Source organism: Grus americana, unplaced genomic scaffold, assembly GCF_028858705.1.
Source record: "Grus americana isolate bGruAme1 unplaced genomic scaffold, bGruAme1.mat scaffold_219, whole genome shotgun sequence".
In the NCBI taxonomy this organism is placed as follows: Eukaryota; Metazoa; Chordata; class Aves; order Gruiformes; family Gruidae; genus Grus; species Grus americana.
In genome coordinates this window covers 24770-48887 of record NW_026561521.1, presented here as the reverse complement: position 1 = coordinate 48887, position 24118 = coordinate 24770, and the positions used below count along the sequence as shown (strand labels likewise).

The following is a 24118-nucleotide window of genomic DNA, read 5'->3' as shown; positions in this document are numbered from 1 at the left end:
CGGTTCAGCAAGCGCGGGCTTTGTGCGATTCCCTCGGGGACGATGGCGAACAAACGTTGTACGGCAGAGAGTATCTTAGCTTACTTTCCATCTCCTGCTCGGTTACTTGCAGAATATTTAATTTGGCGTCGCACGGACCCAGAGGGACGGGTCCCCAACTCATGCTGGTAGGGCAACCCCAGTACCAGCCGGTAAAATCGGAAAAGAGTACGACGTTTTGAAACGTTTGCCTTGCGAGGAGAAGGGCCGTCTCTCGTTAGGCAACTGAATTCTGCGACCGATTTCCACGCCTCACGCGCGTGCGTGCGCGCACACGCGCCCCCCCCCCCACCCCCCCCAACAGGCAGGCTTTGACGGAGGCAGTCCCTAAGGCAACGCGATCTAAAACGTGGAAGTTTTTTTTTCTATTTTTAATAGTTTCTTACGGATAGGAGGCTCGTGTGAGCGTTTAGCCTGTCCCGTCCTTAATTCGGAACCCACTGGCTGGTGCAGAAGAACGGTCGTGTGACAAAACCAGCATGAAATTTGTCCCTGTGCCGGCTGCGTCCCGTGGTAAAGGAGTACATCTGTTATTCCGGCGTGAAAGATGTTTGATGAGTGTACCGCATCGTCAGAGCTGCTCTTGGTCTGCCTGCAAGCCGTGGGTTATGATTTAGAAATACGTTCGCCTACCGTTCCTTAACCGTGTGGTTTTGGTTTTTATTTTTTCAAAGAAAGGGTGGCTTTTTCGTCGATCTCTTTGTGAGAGTATCAAATCAGGCGGCGGTAAATACGTAGAAGCAACTAGGCGTACTACGGCGTGTACCGGACAGCGTTGGCGTGCCGCTCTGCTAGCAGCGGAGAGCCAGATGAGGATGCCCGTGGTAAGTACTCGTTCTGCCTCCGGCTGAAGGGAAAGATTCTCATGTTGAGGGTTCCTGGGCTTGTCTGTGTGATTAGCATTACTTTTTTTTTTTTTTTTTTTTTTTTGTAATGTGAAACAGGGTCAGATGATTGTTGATGAGTGGGACTTTGCGTACTCCTTTAGGTAGCTTTTCGTACTGAACCTTAGATCAGTTACAAAACTTAATCTTTGTGCAGTTTACGCGTTTTGTAGCATCTGTGGCAGAAACAACTACAAAGACATTTATCCTGTAGGTAAGCTGAAAATAAAAACGCGGTTTCTCACCTGATTTTTCTTTCGGAGGAACGCTCGCCCCCAGCGGCTGGTTTTTTTTGCTAGTGCTGTCGGGGGGAAGGAACGGCGGCACTTGCCTGGCTTCTTCCCCTAGCCAGGGACCTGAAACTTTGTTTTCCTCAGCTGTTTCAGTAGAAATTTACAAGTGTCGGTGGTCAACAGTGGCAGAGAATTGGGTGGCGTTTTCAATTTCAAAGGGAAGGAACATGTTGATGTTAATTCTGTTACCAAAAGTGAAGTACCAGCTGCTTCCTCTTTCTAGATCTTCTCTCCTTTCGCCGTCCTCCCCGAGGGGTAACGTGGCCACGCCGTATACCTTTTCTGCTCTGGTACCGTTCGTTTGATACGCAGGAGCGCTGTGAAATAAATAGAAGGGCTCCGGACAGACATCTGCCATCGTTGCGGCTGCCTTAAATCGTGTATTTGTCCCTTTAGCCCGTCATTTCCTTTCCGCTCAGTTGAGTTACGTGCAGCGTTAGGTTCCAGTCGAGAGCGGTGCCGCCGAACAACGCTCTGGGAGCGTGCGCGGAGGAGGGCGACCGAGATGGCGAGAGGTCTCCGAGGCGAGACTTAGGGGGAGCGGCTGAGGTCACTTGGTTTGTTCAGCTTGGAGAAGGGAAGGCCGAGGGGTGACCTCATTGCAGTCTACACCTTCCTCGAGGGGGACGGCGGAGGGGGAGGCGCTGACCTCCGCTCTCTCCGGTGACCGGCACTAGGACCCGAGGAAACGGGACGAAGCTGCGTCAGGGCAAGTTCAGACCGGACGTTGGGAAAAGGCTTTTCACTGAGAGGGCGGTCGGTCAGTCGCGGAACAGGCTCCCCAGGGAAGCGGTCGCAGCCACCGAGCCTGTCAGGAGTTCAAGGAGCGTCTGAACGATGCTCTTAGTCGCACGGTTTAGTTTTAGGTAGTCCCGCGTGGAGCGGGGGGCTTGGTCTCGGCGATCCGTATGGCTCCCTTCCAACTTGAGATACTCTATGATTCTGTGAAATCTTCTGGGTTAGAAACGACCTTATTGTAATAGAGAATTCGCTGAACGTGGCTTTGTGCAAGGACTGTCGTCTTAGAATATCTTTTTTTTTTTTTCTTCCCCCCCCCCCCCCCCCGATATGAGAAAAGCTCTGTCCAGAGATACGGAGACGAAATCAGTTGTACCTCATCCCGTGACACCGGAAGACATTGAGTAAGTGTAAGCTGTGATGCTCAGTGAAATTACTAAGAGCGTTAAGTTTCCCGTGCCTTTGCTTTCACTCTCCCATTCTCTTGTCTTGCGGCACGTCGCGTTTTTTGAGGCCGTGGAAGCGACATCGGGAGCGATGGGGTGTCAGAACCAGGTCCTCCTGCCTGTCGCTGGTTTTGCTTACCTTCGCCGTCTCTGTGTACCAGTCTGCGTGTCTCTCTGTGTTCCTCAATCCCTGTCCTCTCTTCTCTGTTCTGCTTTGTTTCGCTGCGTATGTCCCGTTCCCTGTCCCACCTTTATCCTTCCTTCCTTCTTCCTCGCCTTTTTCTCTGTCCTTTTGTCCTGCTCCCCGACCCTGTTTCTCGCTCCATCTGACCGTCCTTTCCTGGCACCTTTGTGTCTCTGCTCCTTGCCCCCGTCTTTCTCTCCCCTCTGCCCAGTCCTCGTCTCCCTCTTTTGTCTCTCTGCCCCTCTGTCCTGCTCCCTGCCCCTCTTTTTCTCACTCTGCCCCAGCGTCCCGCTCCCCGGTCCTCTTTCCCTCTGTTGCGCTCTCCTTCTCCCTGCTCCCCAGCCCGCTTCTCTCTCGCTCCCGCTTCCTTTTTTTATTCTCTGTTGCTCTGTCCTGCTCCCCGTGCCGCTGTCCCTCGCCGTACCTCTCGGTCCGGCTCCCTGCCCTTATTCTCTTTTCCTCCCTCGCCGTGGCGCTGCCCGCCCAGGGTCGTTTCTGCCTCTCTGTCCCGCTCCCCGTCCTTGTTTGTCGGTCGCCGTCCCGCTGCCTCTCTTCCTGCCGCTTCTTCCTCCCTCTCTGTCAGGCTCCCCGTCCCCGTCCTTCACTCGCCGTCCCTTTCCTTGCCTCGTGCTTTCTCGCTCGCCGCCGCCCCCCCCCCCCATCCAGCTGGCTGCCCCTTTTCTCCTCTCAGCCAGCGTCCTGCAGCTGGCTCCTCGGTTTTGGCGGCAGCCTGCACATAGCAGCCCAGCTCTCCAGCAGCCTGACGGACCGACCGTGTGTCTGTTCCACGCCGGACTGGCGAGCGTGGCTCTGGGTAGGACAGCCGAGGTGCCCCAGGGCCGGGCCCCGAGCCCCGGTGCGGAGTCTCTCCCGGGACCGGCTCTGTGTGTGACTGAATAAACGCTTGCGGTCTCTTTTGCCGTGCCGGCTGCGTTGGTGCTTCCTTTGCGGGGGGCGAGGGGCAGGGGAGGAGGTGTGTTGGGGGGTATTAACGTATTCAACAAGGTCACATTGCTCGCATCCCCGGGATCCAAAAGTGATGCTTCTTGGCTCCGCCCCCTGATGCATGCCAAGCCCCGTGCCTGAAGCAAACTCTGCCCTGATGCACGCCCAGCCCCGCCCCTCATGCAAACTCCGCCCCGACGCACGCCAAGCCCTGCCCCTCACAGAAACTCCGCCCCTGAAGCAAGCCAAGCCCCGCCCCTCACAGAAACTCCGCCCCTCACAGAAACTCCGCCCCTGAAGCAAGCCAAGCCCTGCCCCTCACAGAAACTCCGCCCCCACAGAAACTCCGCCCCTGATGCATGCCAAGCCCCGCCCCTCATGCAAACCCCGCCCTGATGCATGCCAAGCCCCGCCCTCACACAAACTCCACCCCTGAAGCAAGCCAAGCCCTGCCCCTCTGCAAACTCCGCCCCTCTGCAAACTCCGCCCCTCTGCAAACTCCGCCCTGATGCACGCCAAGCCCCGCCCCTCATGCAAACTCCGCCCAGATGCACGCCAAGCCCCGCCCCTCACGCAAACTCCGCCCTGATGCATGCCAAGCCCCGCCCCTCATGCAAACTCCGCCCCGATGCACGCCAAGCACCGCCCCTCACGCAAACTCCGCCCCTGATGCACGCCAAGCCCCGCCCCTCATGCAAACTCCGCCCCGATGCACGCCAAGCCCCGCCCCTCACAGAAACTCCGCCCCTCACACAAGCCCCGCCCTGACGCAAACTCCGCCCTGATGCACGCCAAGCCCCGCCCCTCATGCAAACTCCGCCCCCGACGAACGCCAAGCCCCGCCCCTCACGCAAGCCCCGCCCCTCACGCAAACTCCAACCCCGATGCATGCCAAGCCCCGCCCCTCACGCAAACTCCGCCCCTCACACAAACTCCGCCCCGATGCACGCCAAGCACCGCCCCTCACAGAAACTCCGCCCCTGACACAAGCCCCGCCCCTCACGCAAACTCCGCCCCTGACGCACGCCAAGCACCGCCCCTCACGCAAACTCCGCCCCTCACGCAAACTCCGCCCCCGACGCACGCCAAGCACCGCCCCTCACGCAAACTCCGCCCCGACGCACGCCAAGCACTACCCCCATGCAAACTCCGCCCCTGATGCAAACTCCGCCCCCGATGCACGCCAAGCACCACCCCTCACGCAAACTCCGCCCCCGACGCAAACTCCGCCCCCGACGCACGCCCAGCCCCGCCCCTCAAGCAAGCTCCGCCCCCGACGCAAACTCCGCCCCGACGCACGCCGAGCCCCGCCCCTCACGCAAACTCCGCCCCCACACAAACTCCGCCCCCGACGCACGCCAAGCCCCGCCCCTCACGCAAACTCCGCCCCCACACAAACTCCGCCCCGACGCAAACTCCGCCCCGACGCACGCCAAAGCCCCGCCCCCACACAAACTCCGCCCCCGACGCACGCCAAGCCCCGCCCCCACGCAAACTCCGCCCCGACGCACGCCAAGCCCCGCCCCTCACGCAAACTCCGCCCCTCACGCAAACTCCGCCCCGACGCACGCCAAGCCCCGCCCCTCACGCAAACTCCGCCCCCGACGCACGCCAAGCCCCGCCCCTCACGCAGCGCACAGCGCATGCTCGCTCGGTGCTGCCGCCTAGCGACCAAATGTCGGTACTGCAGCGGCAGCGCCGCGCATGCGCAGTGCAGCGCCACGGCCCCTCCCCGGAACCGGCTGCCGGCAGTCGGTGTGCAGGGGCTGCCGTGAGCCGAGGGAGGAGCGGAGGCATCGCCGGGCTGCGGCTGCACGGAGGGAGAAGGTGAGCGGGGCAGCGGGACGGACCGGCGGGTCCCGGGGAAAGCCCCGAGGAGGGCGGCGGCAGCGGTGCCGCCTCCGAGGAGAGGCGGGGGGGCGGCGGGGTCCGTGTCACAGAGGGGAGGGGGGGCTGCCCGGAGCCGCGCGGCGGGTGGGGGGGGTGCGCGCCGTGTCGGAACCGGGCGGGGAGACCGTCCGGAGCCGGGCGGCGGGGGCTGCCCGGAGCCGGCGGGCGTCCGCGCCTTTCGGAGGTGGCTGAGGGGAGGCGGGGGCGGGGGGGGGGGGTCCAGCCCGGAGCCGCGCTGCGGAGCTCGGGGCTGCCGTCGCGGCTCGGCGGGGCTTTCGGGTGAGTCGGCTTTCGGGTGAGGGCACGGGACGGTGTCCCCGCAGGGTCAGGAAGCGTGGAAGGCTGCCTCCCGCGGCACGCCGGCAGTTGCAGTCTTGGGGCACGCGGCTGCTGGTCGGCCATATTGGCTCCCCGGAGCACGCCGGGAAGTGTAGTCTTACGGCACTCTAACGGCTGCCACGCGGCGCTTGCCAGTGCGTGCCGGGAGGCGTCGTTTTCGCGGACGGGGCTGCCGGACAGCCCGACTTGCTCTCGCAGGAGCGCGAGGTTGGGGTTTTTTTGCCGGTTTCGAGTGGTTTTCTGCAGGCTTCCAGCCGCTCCCGAGCAGCGGTGCGGCCGTGCTACGAGAGAGCGCGCGCTCGTGCGGTGAGGCGTTGCCCGGTGTCCCGAGACGAGCGCTACCGGTCGGACTCTCCGGAAGCCTGTCCGGCAGCCCCAGGCCGCCCCCGAGCCCTGGCGTGAAGGCGGCAAGCTGGCCCTCGCCTGTGCCGCTTTCTTCCTGAACGGGGGTGCTGGCGGCAGCGGCAGCAGCGCGGGGAAAGAGCGGCGTCTCCGGGAGCCCCTGCAGAAGGAGGAGGGTCTCCGGCCAGGGCCGACCTCCGGTAGTAACGGCCGCTGCTTTTTCTTTCCCTCTCCCAGGCCGCGCTGAGGACGTGGTTGCCCGTCCCTCCCTTGGGGATGCCGTCGACTGCAGCCGCCTCGCCTGTGCCTGGCCTGGCTCGCCTCGTGGCGTGGGGGGCGAAAAGGGACAGGCGGCGGAGCGCTTACCGGCCGTGGACAGGAGCTGCCCTAAGGGAAGCTGGAATGGCCAGAGAAAGGTGAAGAAGAAGAAGAAGAGATGGAAGGCTCTCCGGCCGGCAGCTGCCTCCCGCTGCAGGCAAGAGAGCGCCTGCCTCGCCGGGTGAGGAAAGATCCCTCGTTGCGCTCCGCGGCAGGTCAGGCTGCCGACGGGCACCGCAGGGTCGCCACGCGTAACCCAAAGCACGGTGCGGCCGCGTACCGAGGGAGGGAGGCAGGCTACTCATCTAGGCAGACTCGTCTCCTCGGAGCTGTAAGACACCCGTGTATTCTCTTAGGCGGAGGACAGCCGAGCGACCGGAGTGACAGCAAAGGAAAGGCGGAGAGCAGGAGAAAGAAGCGTCTGCGCTGGCAAGCTCTCCCGGCAGCGCCGAGAGCCAGAGCTGCGGTGAGTCCTGGGCCCGCGGGGCCCCATCGCCTCTCCTCTGCGTCGCGGGCCCTCCTCTGCCCCCCTCGCTTTCCCACCCCGCCGTGGTTTGCTTTCTGCTCCCCGCTATGTTCTTTTTCCATCTCGCTCTGACGGGCTGCCTGTCCCCACCTTTTTCAGGTCCTCGCTCTCTCTGCCCCGTAGCCCGTGGCTATTGTTTCCTTCTCTCTCTCCCTGTCTCTCTGTCCGGCCCCCAGCCACTGTTTCTGCATTCCTCCCCCTCGGTCCTGTAGCCCGTCGGTATTTCTGCCGTCTCTGGCGCTCTCTGTGCGGCTCCTCGTTCCTGTTGTTCGAGGTCTTCCTTCTCGGCTCCGTAGCGAGTCGTCGTGAGTCTCTCTCTTTCTCCGTCCCTCTCGAGCCTCTTCCCTGCCCCTCGTTTTGAAGGCCCGCCTCTCTGTCCCGGCACCCGTCGCTACGGTTCCTTTTCTCCGTCTCGCTCCCCGTCCCTGTTTTTCTAAAGTCTCCCCTCTCTGCCTCCTAGCCCGTCGGTACCTTTTTCTTTCCCCGTCGCGGTTCGTCTGGCTCCCTGTCCCTCTTTCTTTCTTTCTTCCTTCCTCCCTGTCTGCCCCGCAGCCCGGCCCTTCGTTCCTTTCTCCTTCCCTCTCTGTCCCTCTCCCGGTCCCCGGCTTTAAACTCTGCTTCTCTGCCCGGTAGCTCGCCACCGTCTTACCTTTCCCCGTCTCTCTCTCTGTCCAGCTCCCTCTCTCGAATTTTCAATTCCTCCCTGTCACTGCAGAAGCCTGTCGGGACTTTTTCCCCTGCCCGGCTTGCCTCTCCCCGTCTCGCGATTCCTCCCTCTCTGCCCTCTTAGCCGCGACCGTTTTTATATTCTCCGTCTCTCTCTCGGTCCGCCTCGAGATCCCGATTGTTTTTTAAAGCGACCGAATCGTCGAGGTTGGCAGAGACCTTTACGATTATCGGGTGGAACCGCGAACCTGGCGCTGGCAAGTCCCCCTCTGCCCCGCAGCCCGTCCCTTCCCTTCCGACGGCCTCTTTCTGCACCTCTCTCTGTCCGGCTCCCGGCCCCTCTTTTCCACTTCCGCCCTCTGTACCCTGTGGCTTTCCCCCTCTTCTTTCTCTCTCTGTCTCTGTTTGAGGAGGAGCAGCTGCCGCCCCAGCGTTCGCACCCCGTTCACGGTGTCGCGCGCACGCTTCTTCTCGGGCGCGCTTCCTCCTCCTCCTCCTTCGGGCTCGACCCGAGGCTTCCGGCAGCAGTCTCCGGGTGTCGGATTTTGTAAAATAATTAACGTAACTGAAAGGTGCAGCAGCGGGATCGGCCCGGGCGGGGCGCCTCCAAAGAGAGGGACCCGGAACAAAGAAATCCCGGGGCCGTTCCACGCTTGGGTCCCGGACACCCGCCCCTCGCGCGCTGTCCGCGCGTCCCTTAGTCCCGCGGCGACTTTTGGTCTGGGGTCTTCTACCGTCGTCTCGGATTCTTCTTCTGTATAGCTGTGGGCGGTGCGTTATTCCACAGGTGCTGCTGCGCCGATGCTCCGTACGTTCGCAGTAACGGGTAGAGCGGAAGGCTCCGTGGCCGGGGAAGAGCGGCACGGACGCGTTCCTGCTCGCTCCGTTGCACCGGAATTTCGACGGCTGGGTTCGGCCGCTAAATTGATGGCGCTACCGGAAGAAATTTCAGAAAAGTGAGTGCTGTGCTTGTCTTTAACCTTTTAAAGTAATTTTTCGACGGGCGCCCGGTCCGTGGCTTAGATATTTGGTTTGCGGCGAAACAGACCCGGAACGTGGCTCCAAGTAGCGTTCCGATTCGCTGAAATTCCCCGTAGTCAGAGCGCAAGAATCGTGAATGTTGCTTGGCGGTTTGAAATCTCAGGCTTTCTCTGAAAGCTGACCTGCCAGAATGAGCCGAAAGCAGGCCGAACGCCAATAGGGATGCCGCAGAAAAGGTCCTCTTCTTGACAGGAGAAGAGCTTGGCGAGACGTCAGCGCCGTTTCCCGTAGGGCCTCCGACCTACCGGTTCAGCAAGCGCGGGCTTTGTGCGATTCCCTCGGGGACGATGGCGAACAAACGTTGTACGGCAGAGAGTATCTTAGCTTACTTTCCATCTCCTGCTCGGTTACTTGCAGAATATTTAATTTGGCGTCGCACGGACCCAGAGGGACGGGTCCCCAACTCATGCTGGTAGGGCAACCCCAGTACCAGCCGGTAAAATCGGAAAAGAGTACGACGTTTTGAAACGTTTGCCTTGCGAGGAGAAGGGCCGTCTCTCGTTAGGCAACTGAATTCTGCGACCGATTTCCACGCCTCACGCGCGTGCGTGCGCGCACACGCGCCCCCCCCCCCCCCCCCCCAACAGGCAGGCTTTGACGGAGGCAGTCCCTAAGGCAACGCGATCTAAAACGTGGAAGTTTTTTTTTCTATTTTTAATAGTTTCTTACGGATAGGAGGCTCGTGTGAGCGTTTAGCCTGTCCCGTCCTTAATTCGGAACCCACTGGCTGGTGCAGAAGAACGGTCGTGTGACAAAACCAGCATGAAATTTGTCCCTGTGCCGGCTGCGTCCCGTGGTAAAGGAGTACATCTGTTATTCCGGCGTGAAAGATGTTTGATGAGCGTACCGCATCGTCAGAGCTGCTCTTGGTCTGCCTGCAAGCCGTGGGTTATGATTTAGAAATACGTTCGCCTACCGTTCCATAACAGTGTGGTTTTGGTTTTTATTTTTTCAAAGAAAGGGTGGCTTTTTCGTCGATCTCTTTGTGAGAGTATCAAATCAGGCGGCGGTAAATACGTAGAAGCAACTAGGCGTACTACGGCGTGTACCGGACAGCGTTGGCGTGCCGCTCTGCTAGCAGCGGAGAGCCAGATGAGGATGCCCGTGGTAAGTACTCGTTCTGCCTCCGGCTGAATGGAAAGATTCTCATGTTGAGGGTTCCTGGGCTTGTCTGTGTGATTAGCATTACTACTTTTTTTTTTTTTTTTTTTTTGTGTAATGTGAAACAGGGTCAGATGATTGTTGATGAGTGGGACTTTGCGTACTCCTTTAGGTAGCTTTTCGTACTGAACCTTAGATCAGTTACAAAACTTAATCTTTGTGCAGTTTACGTGTTTTGTAGCATCTGTGGCAGAAACAACTACAAAGACATTTATCCTGTAGGTAAGCTGAAAATAAAAACGCGGTTTCTCACCTGATTTTTCTTTCGGAGGAACGCTCGCCCCCAGCGGCTGGTTTTTTTTGCTAGTGCTGTCGGGGGGAAGGAACGGCGGCACTTGCCTGGCTTCTTCCCCTAGCCAGGGACCTGAAACTTTGTTTTCCTCAGCTGTTTCAGTAGAAATTTACAAGTGTCGGTGGTCAACAGTGGCAGAGAATTGGGTGGCGTTTTCAATTTCAAAGGGAAGGAACATGTTGATGTTAATTCTGTTACCAAAAGTGAAGTACCAGCTGCTTCCTCTTTCTAGATCTTCTCTCCTTTCGCCGTCCTCCCCGAGGGGTAACGTGGCCACGCCGTATACCTTTTCTGCTCTGGTACCGTTCGTTTGATACGCAGGAGCGCTGTGAAATAAATAGAAGGGCTCCGGACAGACATCTGCCATCGTTGCGGCTGCCTTAAATCGTGTATTTGTCCCTTTAGCCCGTCATTTCCTTTCCGCTCAGTTGAGTTACGTGCAGCGTTAGGTTCCAGTCGAGAGCGGTGCCGCCGAACAACGCTCTGGGAGCGTGCGCGGAGGAGGGCGACCGAGATGGCGAGAGGTCTCCGAGGCGAGACTTAGGGGGAGCGGCTGAGGTCACTTGGTTTGTTCAGCTTGGAGAAGGGAAGGCCGAGGGGTGACCTCATTGCAGTCTACACCTTCCTCGAGGGGGACGGCGGAGGGGGAGGCGCTGACCTCCGCTCTCTCCGGTGACCGGCACTAGGACCCGAGGAAACGGGACGAAGCTGCGTCAGGGCAAGTTCAGACCGGACGTTGGGAAAAGGCTTTTCACTGAGAGGGCGGTCGGTCAGTCGCGGAACAGGCTCCCCAGGGAAGCGGTCGCAGCCACCGAGCCTGTCAGGAGTTCAAGGAGCGTCTGAACGATGCTCTTAGTCGCACGGTTTAGTTTTAGGTAGTCCCGCGTGGAGCGGGGGCTTGGTCTCGGCGATCCGTATGGGTCCCTTCCAACTTGAGATACTCTATGATTCTGTGAAATCTTCTGGGTTAGAAACGACCTTATTGTAATAGAGAATTCGCTGAACGTGGCTTTGTGCAAGGACTGTCGTCTTAGAATATGATTTTTTTTTTTTGTTCCCCCCCCCCCCCCCAGATATGAGAAAAGCTCTGTCCAGAGATACGGAGACGAAATCAGTTGTACCTCATCCCGTGACACCGGAAGACATTGAGTAAGTGTAAGCTGTGATGCTCAGTGAAATTACTAAGAGCGTTAAGTTTCCCGTGCCTTTGCTTTCACTCTCCCATTCTCTTGTCTTGCGGCACGTCGCGTTTTTTGAGGCCGTGGAAGCGACATCGGGAGCGATGGGGTGTCAGAACCAGGTCCTCCTGCCTGTCGCTGGTTTTGCTTACCTTCGCCGTCTCTGTGTACCAGTCTGCGTGTCTCTCTGTGTTCCTCAATCCCTGTCCTCTCTTCTCTGTTCTGCTTTGTTTCGCTGCGTATGTCCCGTTCCCTGTCCCACCTTTATCCTTCCTTCCTTCTTCCTCGCCTTTTTCTTTGTCCTGTTGTCCTGCTCCCCGACCCTGTTTCTCGCTCCATCTGACCGTCCTTTTCCTGGCACCTTTGTGTCTCTGCTCCTTGCCCCCGTCTTTCTCTCCCCTCTGCCCAGTCCTCGTCTCCCTCTTTTGTCTCTCTGCCCCTCTGTCCTGCTCCCTGCCCCTCTTTTTCTCACTCTGCCCCAGCGTCCCGCTCCCCGGTCCTCTTTCCCTCTGTTGCGCTCTCCTTCTCCCTGCTCCCCAGCCCGCTTCTCTCTCGCTCCCGCTTCCTTTTTTTATTCTCTGTTGCTCTGTCCTGCTCCCCGTGCCGCTGTCCCTCGCCGTACCTCTCGGTCCGGCTCCCTGCCCTTATTCTCTTTTCCTCCCTCGCCGTGGCGCTGCCCGCCCAGGGTCGTTTCTGCCTCTCTGTCCCGCTCCCCGTCCTTGTTTGTCGGTCGCCGTCCCGCTGCCTCTCTTCCTGCCGCTTCTTCCTCCCTCTCTGTCAGGCTCCCCGTCCCCGTCCTTCACTCGCTGTCCCTTTCCTTGCCTCGTGCTTTCTCGCTCGCCGCCGCCCCCCCCCCATCCAGCTGGCTGCCCCTTTTCTCCTCTCAGCCAGCGTCCTGCAGCTGGCTCCTCGGTTTTGGCGGCAGCCTGCACATAGCAGCCCAGCTCTCCAGCAGCCTGACGGACCGACCGTGTGTCTGTTCCACGCCGGACTGGCGAGCGTGGCTCTGGGTAGGACAGCCGAGGTGCCCCAGGGCCGGGCCCCGAGCCCCGGTGCGGAGTCTCTCCCGGGACCGGCTCTGTGTGTGACTGAATAAACGCTTGCGGTCTCTTTTGCCGTGCCGGCTGCGTTGGTGCTTCCTTTGCGGGGGGCGAGGGGCAGGGGAGGAGGTGTGTTGGGGGGTATTAACGTATTCAACAAGGTCACATTGCTCGCATCCCCGGGATCCAAAAGTGATGCTTCTTGGCTCCGCCCCCTGATGCATGCCAAGCCCCGTGCCTGAAGCAAACTCTGCCCTGATGCACGCCCAGCCCCGCCCCTCATGCAAACTCCGCCCCTGATGCATGCCAAGCCCCGCCCCTCACAGAAACTCCGCCCCTGAAGCAAGCCAAGCCCTGCCCCTCACAGAAACTCCGCCCCTCACAGAAACTCCACCCCTGAAGCAAGCCAAGCCCTGCCCCTCACAGAAACTCCGCCCCTCACAGAAACTCCACCCCTGATGCATGCCAAGCCCCGCCCCTCATGCAAACTCCGCCCTGATGCATGCCAAGCCCCGCCCCTCACGCAAACTCCGCCCCTCGGCAAACTCTGCCCCAATGCACGCCAAGTCCCGCCCCTCATGCAAACTCCGCCCAGATCCATGCCAAGCCCCGCCCCTCACAGAAACTCCGCCCTGATGCATGCCAAGCCCCGCCCCTCACGCAAACTCCGCCCTGATGCATGCCAAGCCCCGCCCCTCACACAAACTCCACCCCTGAAGCAAGCCAAGCCCTGCCCCTCTGCAAACTCCGCCCCGATGCACGCCAAGCCCTGCGCCTCACGCAAACTCCGCCCCCACACAAACTCCGCCCCGATGCACGCCAAGCACCGCCCCTCACGCAAACTCCGCCCCTGATGCACGCCAAGCCCTGCCCCTCACACAAACTCCGCCCCGATGCACGCCAAGCCCCGCCCCTCACATAAACTCCGCCCCTCACACAAGCCCCGCCCTGAAGCAAACTCCACCCCTGATGCACGCCAAGCCCCGCCCATCATGCAAACTCCGCCCCCGACGCACGCCAAGCCCCGCCCCTCACGCAAACTCCAACCCCGATGCATGCCAAGCCCCGCCCCTCATGCAAACTCCGCCCCCACACAAACTCCGCCCCGATGCACGCCAAGCACCGCCCCCAGAGAAACTCCGCCCCTGACACAAGCCCCGCCCCTCACGCAAACTCCGCCCTGATGCACGCCAAGCACCGCCCCTCAAGCAAACTCCGCCCCTCACGCAAACTCCGCCCCCGACGCACGCCAAGCACCGCCCCTCACGCAAACTCCGCCCCTCACGCAAACTCCGCCCCCGACGCACGCCAAGCACCGCCCCTCACGCAAACTCCGCCCTGATGCACGCCAAGCACCACCCCTCATGCAAACTCCGCCCCCGATGCAAACTCCGCCCCCGACGCACGCCAAGCCCCGCCCCTCACGCAAACTCCGCCCCCGATGCAAACTCCGCCCCCGACGCACGCCCAGCCCCGCCCCTCAAGCAAGCTCCGCCCCCGACGCAAACACCGCCCTGACGCACGCCGAGCCCCGCCCCTCACGCAAACTCCGCCCCCACACAAACTCCGCCCCCGACGCACGCCAAGCCCTGCCCCTCACGCAAAGGCCGCCCCGACGCACGCCAAGCCCCGCCCCTCACGCAAACTCCGCCCCGACGCAAACTCCGCCCCCGAGGCACGCCAAAGCCCTGCCCCCACACAAACTCCGCCCCCGACGCACGCCAAGCCCCGCCCCCACGCAAACTCCGCCCCGACGCACGCCAAGCCCCGCCCCTCACGCAAACTCCGCCCCCGACGCACGCCAAGCCCCGCCCCTCACAGAAACTCCGCCCCCGACGCACGCCAAGCCCCGCCCCCACAGAAACTCCGCCCCCGACGCACGCCAAGCCCCGCCCCTCACATAAACTCCGCCCCCGACGCACGCCAAGCCCCGCCCCTCACGCAGCGCACAGCGCATGCTCGCTCGGTGCTGCCGCCTAGCGACCAAATGTCGGTACTGCAGCGGCAGCGCCGCGCATGCGCAGTGCAGCGCCACGGCCCCTCCCCGGAACCGGCTGCCGGCAGTCGGTGTGCAGGGGCTGCCGTGAGCCGAGGGAGGAGCGAAGGCATCGCCGGGCTGAGGCTGCACGGAGGGAGAAGGTGAGCGGGGCAGCGGGACGGACCGGCGGGTCCCGGGGAAAGCCCCGAGGAGGGCGGCGGCAGCGGTGCCGCCTCCGAGGAGAGGCGGGGGGGCGGCGGGGGCCGGGTCACAGAGGGGAGGGGGGCTGCCCGGAGCCGCGCGGCGGGTGGGGGGGGTGCGCGCCGTGTCGGAACCGGGCGGGGAGACCGTCCGGAGCCGGGCGGCGGGGGCTGCCCGGAGCCGGCGGGCGTCCGCGCCTTTCGGAGGTGGCTGAGGGGAGGCGGGGGCGGGGGGGGGGGTCCAGCCCGGAGCCGCGCTGCGGAGCTCGGGGCTGCCGTCGCGGCTCGGCGGGGCTTTCGGGTGAGTCGGCTTTGGGGTGAGGGCACGGGACGGTGTCCCCGCAGGGTCAGGAAGCGTGGAAGGCTGCCTCCCGCGGCACGCCGGCAGTTGCAGTCTTGGGGCACGCGGCTGCTGGTCGGCCATATTGGCTCCCCGGAGCACGCCGGGAAGTGTAGTCTTACGGCACTCTAACGGCTGCCACGCGGCGCTTGCCGGTGCGTGCCGGGAGGCGTCGTTTTCGCGGACGGGGCTGCCGGACAGCCCGACTTGCTCTCGCAGGAGCGCGAGGTTGGGGTTTTTTTGCCGGTTTCGAGTGGTTTTCTGCAGGCTTCCAGCCGCTCCCGAGCAGCGGTGCGGCCGTGCTACGAGAGAGCGCGCGCTCGTGCGGTGAGGCGTTGCCCGGTGTCCCGAGACGAGCGCTACCGGTCGGACTCTCCGGAAGCCTGTCCGGCAGCCCCAGGCCGCCCCCGAGCCCTGGCGTGAAGGCGGCAAGCTGGCCCTCGCCTGTGCCGCTTTCTTCCTGAACGGGGGTGCTGGCGGCAGCGGCAGCGGCAGCAGCAGCGCGGGGAAAGAGCGGCGTCTCCGGGAGCCCCTGCAGAAGGAGGAGGGTCTCCGGCCAGGGCCGACCTCCGGTAGTAACGGCCGCTGCTTTTTCTTTCCCTCTCCCAGGCCGCGCTGAGGACGTGGTTGCCCGTCCCTCCCTTGGGGATGCCGTCGACTGCAGCCGCCTCGCCTGTGCCTGGCCTGGCTCGCCTCGTGGCGTGGGGGCGAAAAGGGACAGGCGGCGGAGCGCTTACCGGCCGTGGACAGGAGCTGCCCTAAGGGAAGCTGGAATGGCCAGAGAAAGGTGAAGAAGAAGAAGAAGAAGAGATGGAAGGCTCTCCGGCCGGCAGCTGCCTCCCGCTGCAGGCAAGAGAGCGCCTGCCTCGCCGGGTGAGGAAAGATCCCTCGTTGCGCTCCGCGGCAGGTCAGGCTGCCGACGGGCACCGCAGGGTCGCCACGCGTAACCCAAAGCACGGTGCGGCCGCGTACCGAGGGAGGGAGGCAGGCTACTCATCTAGGCAGACTCGTCTCCTCGGAGCTGTAAGACACCCGTGTATTCTCTTAGGCGGAGGACAGCCGAGCGACCGGAGTGACAGCAAAGGAAAGGCGGAGAGCAGGAGAAAGAAGCGTCTGCGCTGGCAAGCTCTCCCGGCAGCGCCGAGAGCCAGAGCTGCGGTGAGTCCTGGGCCCGCGGGGCCCCATCGCCTCTCCTCTGCGTCGCGGGCCCTCCTCTGCCCCCCTCGCTTTCCCACCCCGCCGTGGTTTGCTTTCTGCTCCCCGCTATGTTCTTTTTCCATCTCGCTCTGACGGGCTGCCTGTCCCCACCTTTTTCAGGTCCTCGCTCTCTCTGCCCCGTAGCCCGTGGCTATTGTTTCCTTCTCTCTCTCCCTGTCTCTCTGTCCGGCCCCCAGCCACTGTTTCTGCATTCCTCCCCCTCGGTCCTGTAGCCCGTCGGTATTTCTGCCGTCTCTGGCGCTCTCTGTGCGGCTCCTCGTTCCTGTTGTTCGAGGTCTTCCTTCTCGGCTCCGTAGCGAGTCGTCGTGAGTCTCTCTCTTTCTCCGTCCCTCTCGAGCCTCTTCCCTGCCCCTCGTTTTGAAGGCCCGCCTCTCTGTCCCGGCACCCGTCGCTACGGTTCCTTTTCTCCGTCTCGCTCCCCGTCCCTGTTTTTCTAAAGTCTCCCCTCTCTGCCTCCTAGCCCGTCGGTACCTTTTTCTTTCCCCGTCGCGGTTCGTCTGGCTCCCTGTCCCTCTTTCTTTCTTTCTTCCTTCCTCCCTGTCTGCCCCGCAGCCCGGCCCTTCGTTCCTTTCTCCTTCCCTCTCTGTCCCTCTCCCGGTCCCCGGCTTTAAACTCTGCTTCTCTGCCCGGTAGCTCGCCACCGTCTTACCTTTCCCCGTCTCTCTCTCTGTCCAGCTCCCTCTCTCGAATTTTCAGTTCCTCCCTGTCACTGCAGAAGCCTGTCGGGACTTTTTCCCCTGCCCGGCTTGCCTCTCCCCGTCTCGCGATTCCTCCCTCTCTGCCCTCTTAGCCGCGACCGTTTTTATATTCTCCGTCTCTCTCTCGGTCCGCCTCGAGATCCCGATTGTTTTTTAAAGCGACCGAATCGTCGAGGTTGGCAGAGACCTTTACGATTATCGGGTGGAACCGCGAACCTGGCGCTGGCAAGTCCCCCTCTGCCCCGCAGCCCGTCCCTTCCCTTCCGACGGCCTCTTTCTGCACCTCTCTCTGTCCGGCTCCCGGCCCCTCTTTTCCACTTCCGCCCTCTGTACCCTGTGGCTTTCCCCCTCTTCTTTCTCTCTCTGTCTCTGTTTGAGGAGGAGCAGCTGCCGCCCCAGCGTTCGCACCCCGTTCACGGTGTCGCGCGCACGCTTCTTCTCGGGCGCGCTTCCTCCTCCTCCTCCTTCGGGCTCGACCCGAGGCTTCCGGCAGCAGTCTCCGGGTGTCGGATTTTGTAAAATAATTAACGTAACTGAAAGGTGCAGCAGCGGGATCGGCCCGGGCGGGGCGCCTCCAAAGAGAGGGACCCGGAACAAAGAAATCCCGGGGCCGTTCCACGCTTGGGTCCCGGACACCCGCCCCTCGCGCGCTGTCCGCGCGTCCCTTAGTCCCGCGGCGACTTTTGGTCTGGGGTCTTCTACCGTCGTCTCGGATTCTTCTTCTGTATAGCTGTGGGCGGTGCGTTATTCCACAGGTGCTGCTGCGCCGATGCTCCGTACGTTCGCAGTAACGGGTAGAGCGGAAGGCTCCGTGGCCGGGGAAGAGCGGCACGGACGCGTTCCTGCTCGCTCCGTTGCACCGGAATTTCGACGGCTGGGTTCGGCTGCTAAATTGATGGCGCTACTGGAAGAAATTTCAGAAAAGTGAGTGCTGTGCTTGTCTTTAACCTTTTAAAGTAATTTTTCGACGGGCGCCCGGTCCGTGGCTTAGATATTTGGTTTGCGGCGAAACAGACCCGGAACGTGGCTCCAAGTAGCGTTCCGATTCGCTGAAATTCCCCGTAGTCAGAGCGCAAGAATCGTGAATGTTGCTTGGCGGTTTGAAATCTCAGGCTTTCTCTGAAAGCTGACCTGCCAGAATGAGCCGAAAGCAGGCCGAACGCCAATAGGGATGCCGCAGAAAAGGTCCTCTTCTTGACAGGAGAAGAGCTTGGCGAGACGTCAGCGCCGTTTCCCGTAGGGCCTCCGACCTACCGGTTCAGCAAGCGCGGGCTTTGTGCGATTCCCTCGGGGACGATGGCGAACAAACGTTGTACGGCAGAGAGTATCTTAGCTTACTTTCCATCTCCTGCTCGGTTACTTGCAGAATATTTAATTTGGCGTCGCACGGACCCAGAGGGACGGGTCCCCAACTCATGCTGGTAGGGCAACCCCGTACCAGCCGGTAAAATCGGAAAAGAGTACGACGTTTTGAAACGTTTGCCTTGCGAGGAGAAGGGCCGTCTCTCGTTAGGCAACTGAATTCTGCGACCGATTTCCACGCCTCACGCGCGTGCGTGCGCGCACACGCGCCCCCCCCACCCACCCCCCCCAACAGGCAGGCTTTGACGGAGGCAGTCCCTAAGGCAACGCGATCTAAAACGTGGAAGTTTTTTTTTCTATTTTTAATAGTTTCTTACGGATAGGAGGCTCGTGTGAGCGTTTAGCCTGTCCCGTCCTTAATTCGGAACCCACTGGCTGGTGCAGAAGAACGGTCGTGTGACAAAACCAGCATGAAATTTGTCCCTGTGCCGGCTGCGTCCCGTGGTAAAGGAGTACATCTGTTATTCCGGCGTGAAAGATGTTTGATGAGTGTACCGCATCGTCAGAGCTGCTCTTGGTCTGCCTGCAAGCCGTGGGTTATGATTTAGAAATACGTTCGCCTACCGTTCCTTAACCGTGTGGTTTTGGTTTTTATTTTTTCAAAGAAAGGGTGGCTTTTTCGTCGATCTCTTTGTGAGAGTATCAAATCAGGCGGCGGTAAATACGTAGAAGCAACTAGGCGTACTACGGCGTGTACCGGACAGCGTTGGCGTGCCGCTCTGCTAGCAGCGGAGAGCCAGATGAGGATGGCCGTGGTAAGTACTCGTTCTGCCTCCGGCTGAAGGGAAAGATTCTCATGTTGAGGGTTCCTGGGCTTGTCTGTGTGATTAGCATTACTACTTTTTTTTTTTTTTTTTTTTTTTTTGTAATGTGAAACAGGGTCAGATGATTGTTGTTGAGTGGGACTTTGCGTACTCCTTTAGGTAGCTTTTCGTACTGAACCTTAGATCAGTTACAAAACTTAATCTTTGTGCAGTTTACGCGTTTTGTAGCATCTGTGGCAGAAACAACTACAAAGACATTTATCCTGTAGGTAAGCTGAAAATAAAAACGCGGTTTCTCACCTGATTTTTCTTTCGGAGCAACGCTCGCCCCCAGCGGCTGGTTTTTTTTGCTAGTGCTGTCGGGGGGAAGGAACGGCGGCACTTGCCTGGCTTCTTCCCCTAGCCAGGGACCTGAAACTTTGTTTTCCTCAGCTGTTTCAGTAGAAATTTACAAGTGTCGGTGGTCAACAGTGGCAGAGAATTGGGTGGCGTTTTCAATTTCAAAGGGAAGGAACATGTTGATGTTAATTCTGTTACCAAAAGTGAAGTACCAGCTGCTTCCTCTTTCTAGATCTTCTCTCCTTTCGCCGTCCTCCCCGAGGGGTAACGTGGCCACGCCGTATACCTTTTCTGCTCTGGTACCGTTCGTTTGATACGCAGGAGCGCTGTGAAATAAATAGAAGGGCTCCGGACAGACATCTGCCATCGTTGCGGCTGCCTTAAATCGTGTATTTGTCCCTTTAGCCCGTCATTTCCTTTCCGCTCAGTTGAGTTACGTGCAGCGTTAGGTTCCAGTCGAGAGCGGTGCCGCCGAACAACGCTCTGGGAGCGTGCGCGGAGGAGGGCGACCGGTCTCCGAGGCAAGACTTAGGGGGAGCGGCTGAGGTCACTTGGTTTGTTCAGCTTGGAGAAGGGAAGGCCGAGGGGTGACCTCATCGCAGTCTACACCTTCCTCGAGGGGGACGGCGGAGGGGGAGGCGCTGACCTCCGCTCTCTCCGGTGACCGGCACTAGGACCCGAGGAAACGGGACGAAGCTGCGTCAGGGCAAGTTCAGACCGGACGTTGGGAAAAGGCTTTTCACTGAGAGGGCGGTCGGTCAGTCGCGGAACAGGCTCCCCAGGGAAGCGGTCGCAGCCACCGAGCCTGTCAGGAGTTCAAGGAGCGTCTGAACGATGCTCTTAGTCGCACGGTTTAGTTTTAGGTAGTCCCGCGTGGAGCGGGGGCTTGGTCTCGGCGATCCGTATGGGTCCCTTCCAACTTGAGATACTCTATGATTCTGTGAAATCTTCTGGGTTAGAAACGACCTTATTGTAATAGAGAATTCGCTGAACGTGGCTTTGTGCAAGGACTGTCGTCTTAGAATATCTTTTTTTTTTTTTTTTCCCCCCCCCCCCCCCCCCCCCAGATATGAGAAAAGCTCTGTCCAGAGATACGGAGACGAAATCAGTTGTACCTCATCCCGTGACACCGGAAGACATTGAGTAAGTGTAAGCTGTGATGCTCAGTGAAATTACTAAGAGCGTTAAGTTTCCCATGCCTTTGCTTTCACTCTCCCATTCTCTTGTCTTGCGGCACGTCGCGTTTTTTGAGGCCGTGGAAGCGACATCGGGAGCGATGGGGTGTCAGAACCAGGTCCTCCTGCCTGTCGCTGGTTTTGCTTACCTTCGCCGTCTCTGTGTACCAGTCTGCGTGTCTCTCTGTGTTCCTCAATCCCTGTCCTCTCTTCTCTGTTCTGCTTTGTTTCGCTGCGTATGTCCCGTTCCCTGTCCCACCTTTATCCTTCCTTCCTTCTTCCTCGCCTTTTTCTCTGTCCTTTTGTCCTGCTCCCCGACCCTGTTTCTCGCTCCATCTGACCGTCCTTTTCCTGGCACCTTTGTGTCTCTGCTCCTTGCCCCCGTCTTTCTCTCCCCTCTGCCCAGTCCTCGTCTCCCTCTTTTGTCTCTCTGCCCCTCTGTCCTGCTCCCTGCCCCTCTTTTTCTCACTCTGCCCCAGCGTCCCGCTCCCCGGTCCTCTTTCCCTCTGTTGCGCTCTCCTTCTCCCTGCTCCCCAGCCCGCTTCTCTCTCGCTCCCGCTTCCTTTTTTTATTCTCTGTTGCTCTGTCCTGCTCCCCGTGCCGCTGTCCCTCGCCGTACCTCTCGGTCCGGCTCCCTGCCCTTATTCTCTTTTCCTCCCTCGCCGTGGCGCTGCCCGCCCAGGGTCGTTTCTGCCTCTCTGTCCCGCTCCCCGTCCTTGTTTGTCGGTCGCCGTCCCGCTGCCTCTCTTCCTGCCGCTTCTTCCTCCCTCTCTGTCAGGCTCCCCGTCCCCGTCCTTCACTCGCCGTCCCTTTCCTTGCCTCGTGCTTTCTCGCTCGCCGCCGCCCCCCCCCCCATCCAGCTGGCTGCCCCTTTTCTCCTCTCAGCCAGCGTCCTGCAGCTGGCTCCTCGGTTTTGGCGGCAGCCTGCACATAGCAGCCCAGCTCTCCAGCAGCCTGACGGACCGACCGTGTGTCTGTTCCACGCCGGACTGGCGAGCGTGGCTCTGGGTAGGACAGCCGAGGTGCCCCAGGGCCGGGCCCCGAGCCCCGGTGCGGAGTCTCTCCCGGGACCGGCTCTGTGTGTGACTGAATAAACGCTTGCGGTCTCTTTTGCCGTGCCGGCTGCGTTGGTGCTTCCTTTGCGGGGGGCGAGGGGCAGGGGAGGAGGTGTGTTGGGGGGTATTAACGTATTCAACAAGGTCACATTGCTCGCATCCCCGGGATCCAAAAGTGATGCTTCTTGGCTCCGCCCCCTGATGCATGCCAAGCCCCGTGCCTGAAGCAAACTCTGCCCTGATGCACGCCCAGCCCCGCCCCTCATGCAAACTCCGCCCCTGATGCATGCCAAGCCCTGCCCCTCACAGAAACTCCGCCCCTGAAGCAAGCCAAGCCCCGCCCCTCACACAAACTCCGCCCCTCACAGAAACTCCGCCCCTGAAGCAAGCCAAGCCCTGCCCCTCACAGAAACTCCGCCCCTCACAGAAACTCCGCCCCTGATGCATGCCAAGCCCCACCCCTCATGCAAACCCCGCCCTGATGCATGCCTAGCCCCGCCCCTCACACAAACTCCACCCCTGAAGCAAGCCAAGCCCTGCCCCTCTGCAAACTCCGCCCCTCTGCAAACTCCGCCCCTCTGCAAACTCTGCCCTGATGCACGCCAAGCCCCGCCCCTCATGCAAACTCCGCCCAGATGCACGCCAAGCCCCACCCCTCACGCAAACTCCGCCCCTGATGCATGCCAAGCCCCGCCCCTCATGCAAACTCCGCCCCGATGCACGCCAAGCACCGCCCCTCACGCAAACTCCGCCCCTGATGCATGCCAAGCCCCGCCCCTCACACAAACTCCGCCCCGATGCATGCCAAGCCCCGCCCCTCACAGAAACTCCGCCCCTCACACAAGCCCCGCCCTGACGCAAACTCCGCCCCTGATGCACGCCAAGCCCCGCCCCTCATGCAAACTCCGCCCCCGACGCACGCCAAGCCCCGCCCCTCACGCAAGCCCCGCCCCTCACGCAAACTCCAACCCCGATGCATGCCAAGCCCCGCCCCTCACGCAAACTCCGCCCCTCACACAAACTCCGCCCCGATGCACGCCAAGCACCGCCCCTCACAGAAACTCCGCCCCTGACACAAGCCCCGCCCCTCACGCAAACTCCGCCCCTGACGCACGCCAAGCACCGCCCCTCACGCAAACTCCGCCCCTCACGCAAACTCCGCCCCCGACGCACGCCAAGCACCGCCCCTCACGCAAACTCCGCCCCGACGCACGCCAAGCACTACCCCCATGCAAACTCCGCCCCTGATGCAAACTCCGCCCCCGATGCACGCCAAGCACCACCCCTCACGCAAACTCCGCCCCCGACGCAAACTCCGCCCCCGACGCACGCCCAGCCCCGCCCCTCACGCAAACTCCGCCCCGACGCAAACACCGCCCCGACGCACGCCGAGCCCCGCCCCTCACGCAAACTCCGCCCCCACACAAACTCCGCCCCCGACGCACGCCAAGCCCCGCCCCTCACGCAAACTCCGCCCCCACACAAACTCCGCCCCGACGCAAACTCCGCCCCGACGCACGCCAAAGCCCCGCCCCCACACAAACTCCGCCCCCGACGCACGCCAAGCCCCGCCCCCACGCAAACTCCGCCCCGACGCACGCCAAGCCCCGCCCCTCACGCAAACTCCGCCCCTCACGCAAACTCCGCCCCGACGCACGCCAAGCCCCGCCCCTCACGCAAACTCCGCCCCCGACGCACGCCAAGCCCCGCCCCTCACGCAGCGCACAGCGCATGCTCGCTCGGTGCTGCCGCCTAGCGACCAAATGTCGGTACTGCAGCGGCAGCGCCGCGGCCCCTCCCCGGAACCGGCTGCCGGCAGTCGGTGTGCAGGGGCTGCCGTGAGCCGAGGGAGGAGCGGAGGCATCGCCGGGCTGCGGCTGCACGGAGGGAGAAGGTGAGCGGGGCAGCGGGACGGACCGGCGGGTCCCGGGGAAAGCCCCGAGGAGGGCGGCGGCAGCGGTGCCGCCTCCGAGGAGAGGCGGGGGGGCGGCGGGGTCCGTGTCACAGAGGGGAGGGGGGCTGCCCGGAGCCGCGCGGCGGGTGGGGGGGGTGCGCGCCGTGTCGGAACCGGGCGGGGAGACCGTCCGGAGCCGGGCGGCGGGGGCTGCCCGGAGCCGGCGGGCGTCCGCGCCTTTCGGAGGTGGCTGAGGGGAGGCGGGGGCGGGGGGGGGGGTCCAGCCCGGAGCCGCGCTGCGGAGCTCGGGGCTGCCGTCGCGGCTCGGCGGGGCTTTCGGGTGAGTCGGCTTTGGGGTGAGGGCACGGGACGGTGTCCCCGCAGGGTCAGGAAGCGTGGAAGGCTGCCTCCCGCGGCACGCCGGCAGTTGCAGTCTTGGGGCACGCGGCTGCTGGTCGGCCATATTGGCTCCCCGGAGCACGCCGGGAAGTGTAGTCTTACGGCACTCTAACGGCTGCCACGCGGCGCTTGCCAGTGCGTGCCGGGAGGCGTCGTTTTCGCGGACGGGGCTGCCGGACAGCCCGACTTGCTCTCGCAGGAGCGCGAGGTTGGGGTTTTTTTGCCGGTTTCGAGTGGTTTTCTGCAGGCTTCCAGCCGCTCCCGAGCAGCGGTGCGGCCGTGCTACGAGAGAGCGCGCGCTCGTGCGGTGAGGCGTTGCCCGGTGTCCCGAGACGAGCGCTACCGGTCGGACTCTCCGGAAGCCTGTCCGGCAG

General features: G+C 61.7%; 1 protein-coding gene and 1 long non-coding RNA gene across 2 annotated transcripts; both read left to right on the top strand.

Annotated features, from left to right (window-relative positions):
- Positions 1–6749: 6749 nt before the first annotated feature.
- LOC129200494 (uncharacterized) lies at positions 6750–12057 on the top strand. Its single transcript, XR_008574935.1, has 3 exons — positions 6750–8566; positions 9609–9758; positions 11178–12057. It is a non-coding gene; the product is annotated as an uncharacterized LOC129200494 (long non-coding RNA).
- Positions 12058–15862: 3805 nt separating this feature from the next.
- Positions 15863–21508, top strand: LOC129200495 (BCL-6 corepressor-like protein 1). Its single transcript, XM_054811812.1, has 3 exons — positions 15863–17680; positions 18724–18873; positions 20289–21508. The coding sequence occupies exon 3, from the start codon at positions 20381–20383 to the stop codon at positions 21488–21490; it is 1110 nt and encodes a 369-aa protein (XP_054667787.1). The 5' UTR covers positions 15863–17680; positions 18724–18873; positions 20289–20380; the 3' UTR covers positions 21491–21508.
- Positions 21509–24118: the final 2610 nt, after the last annotated feature.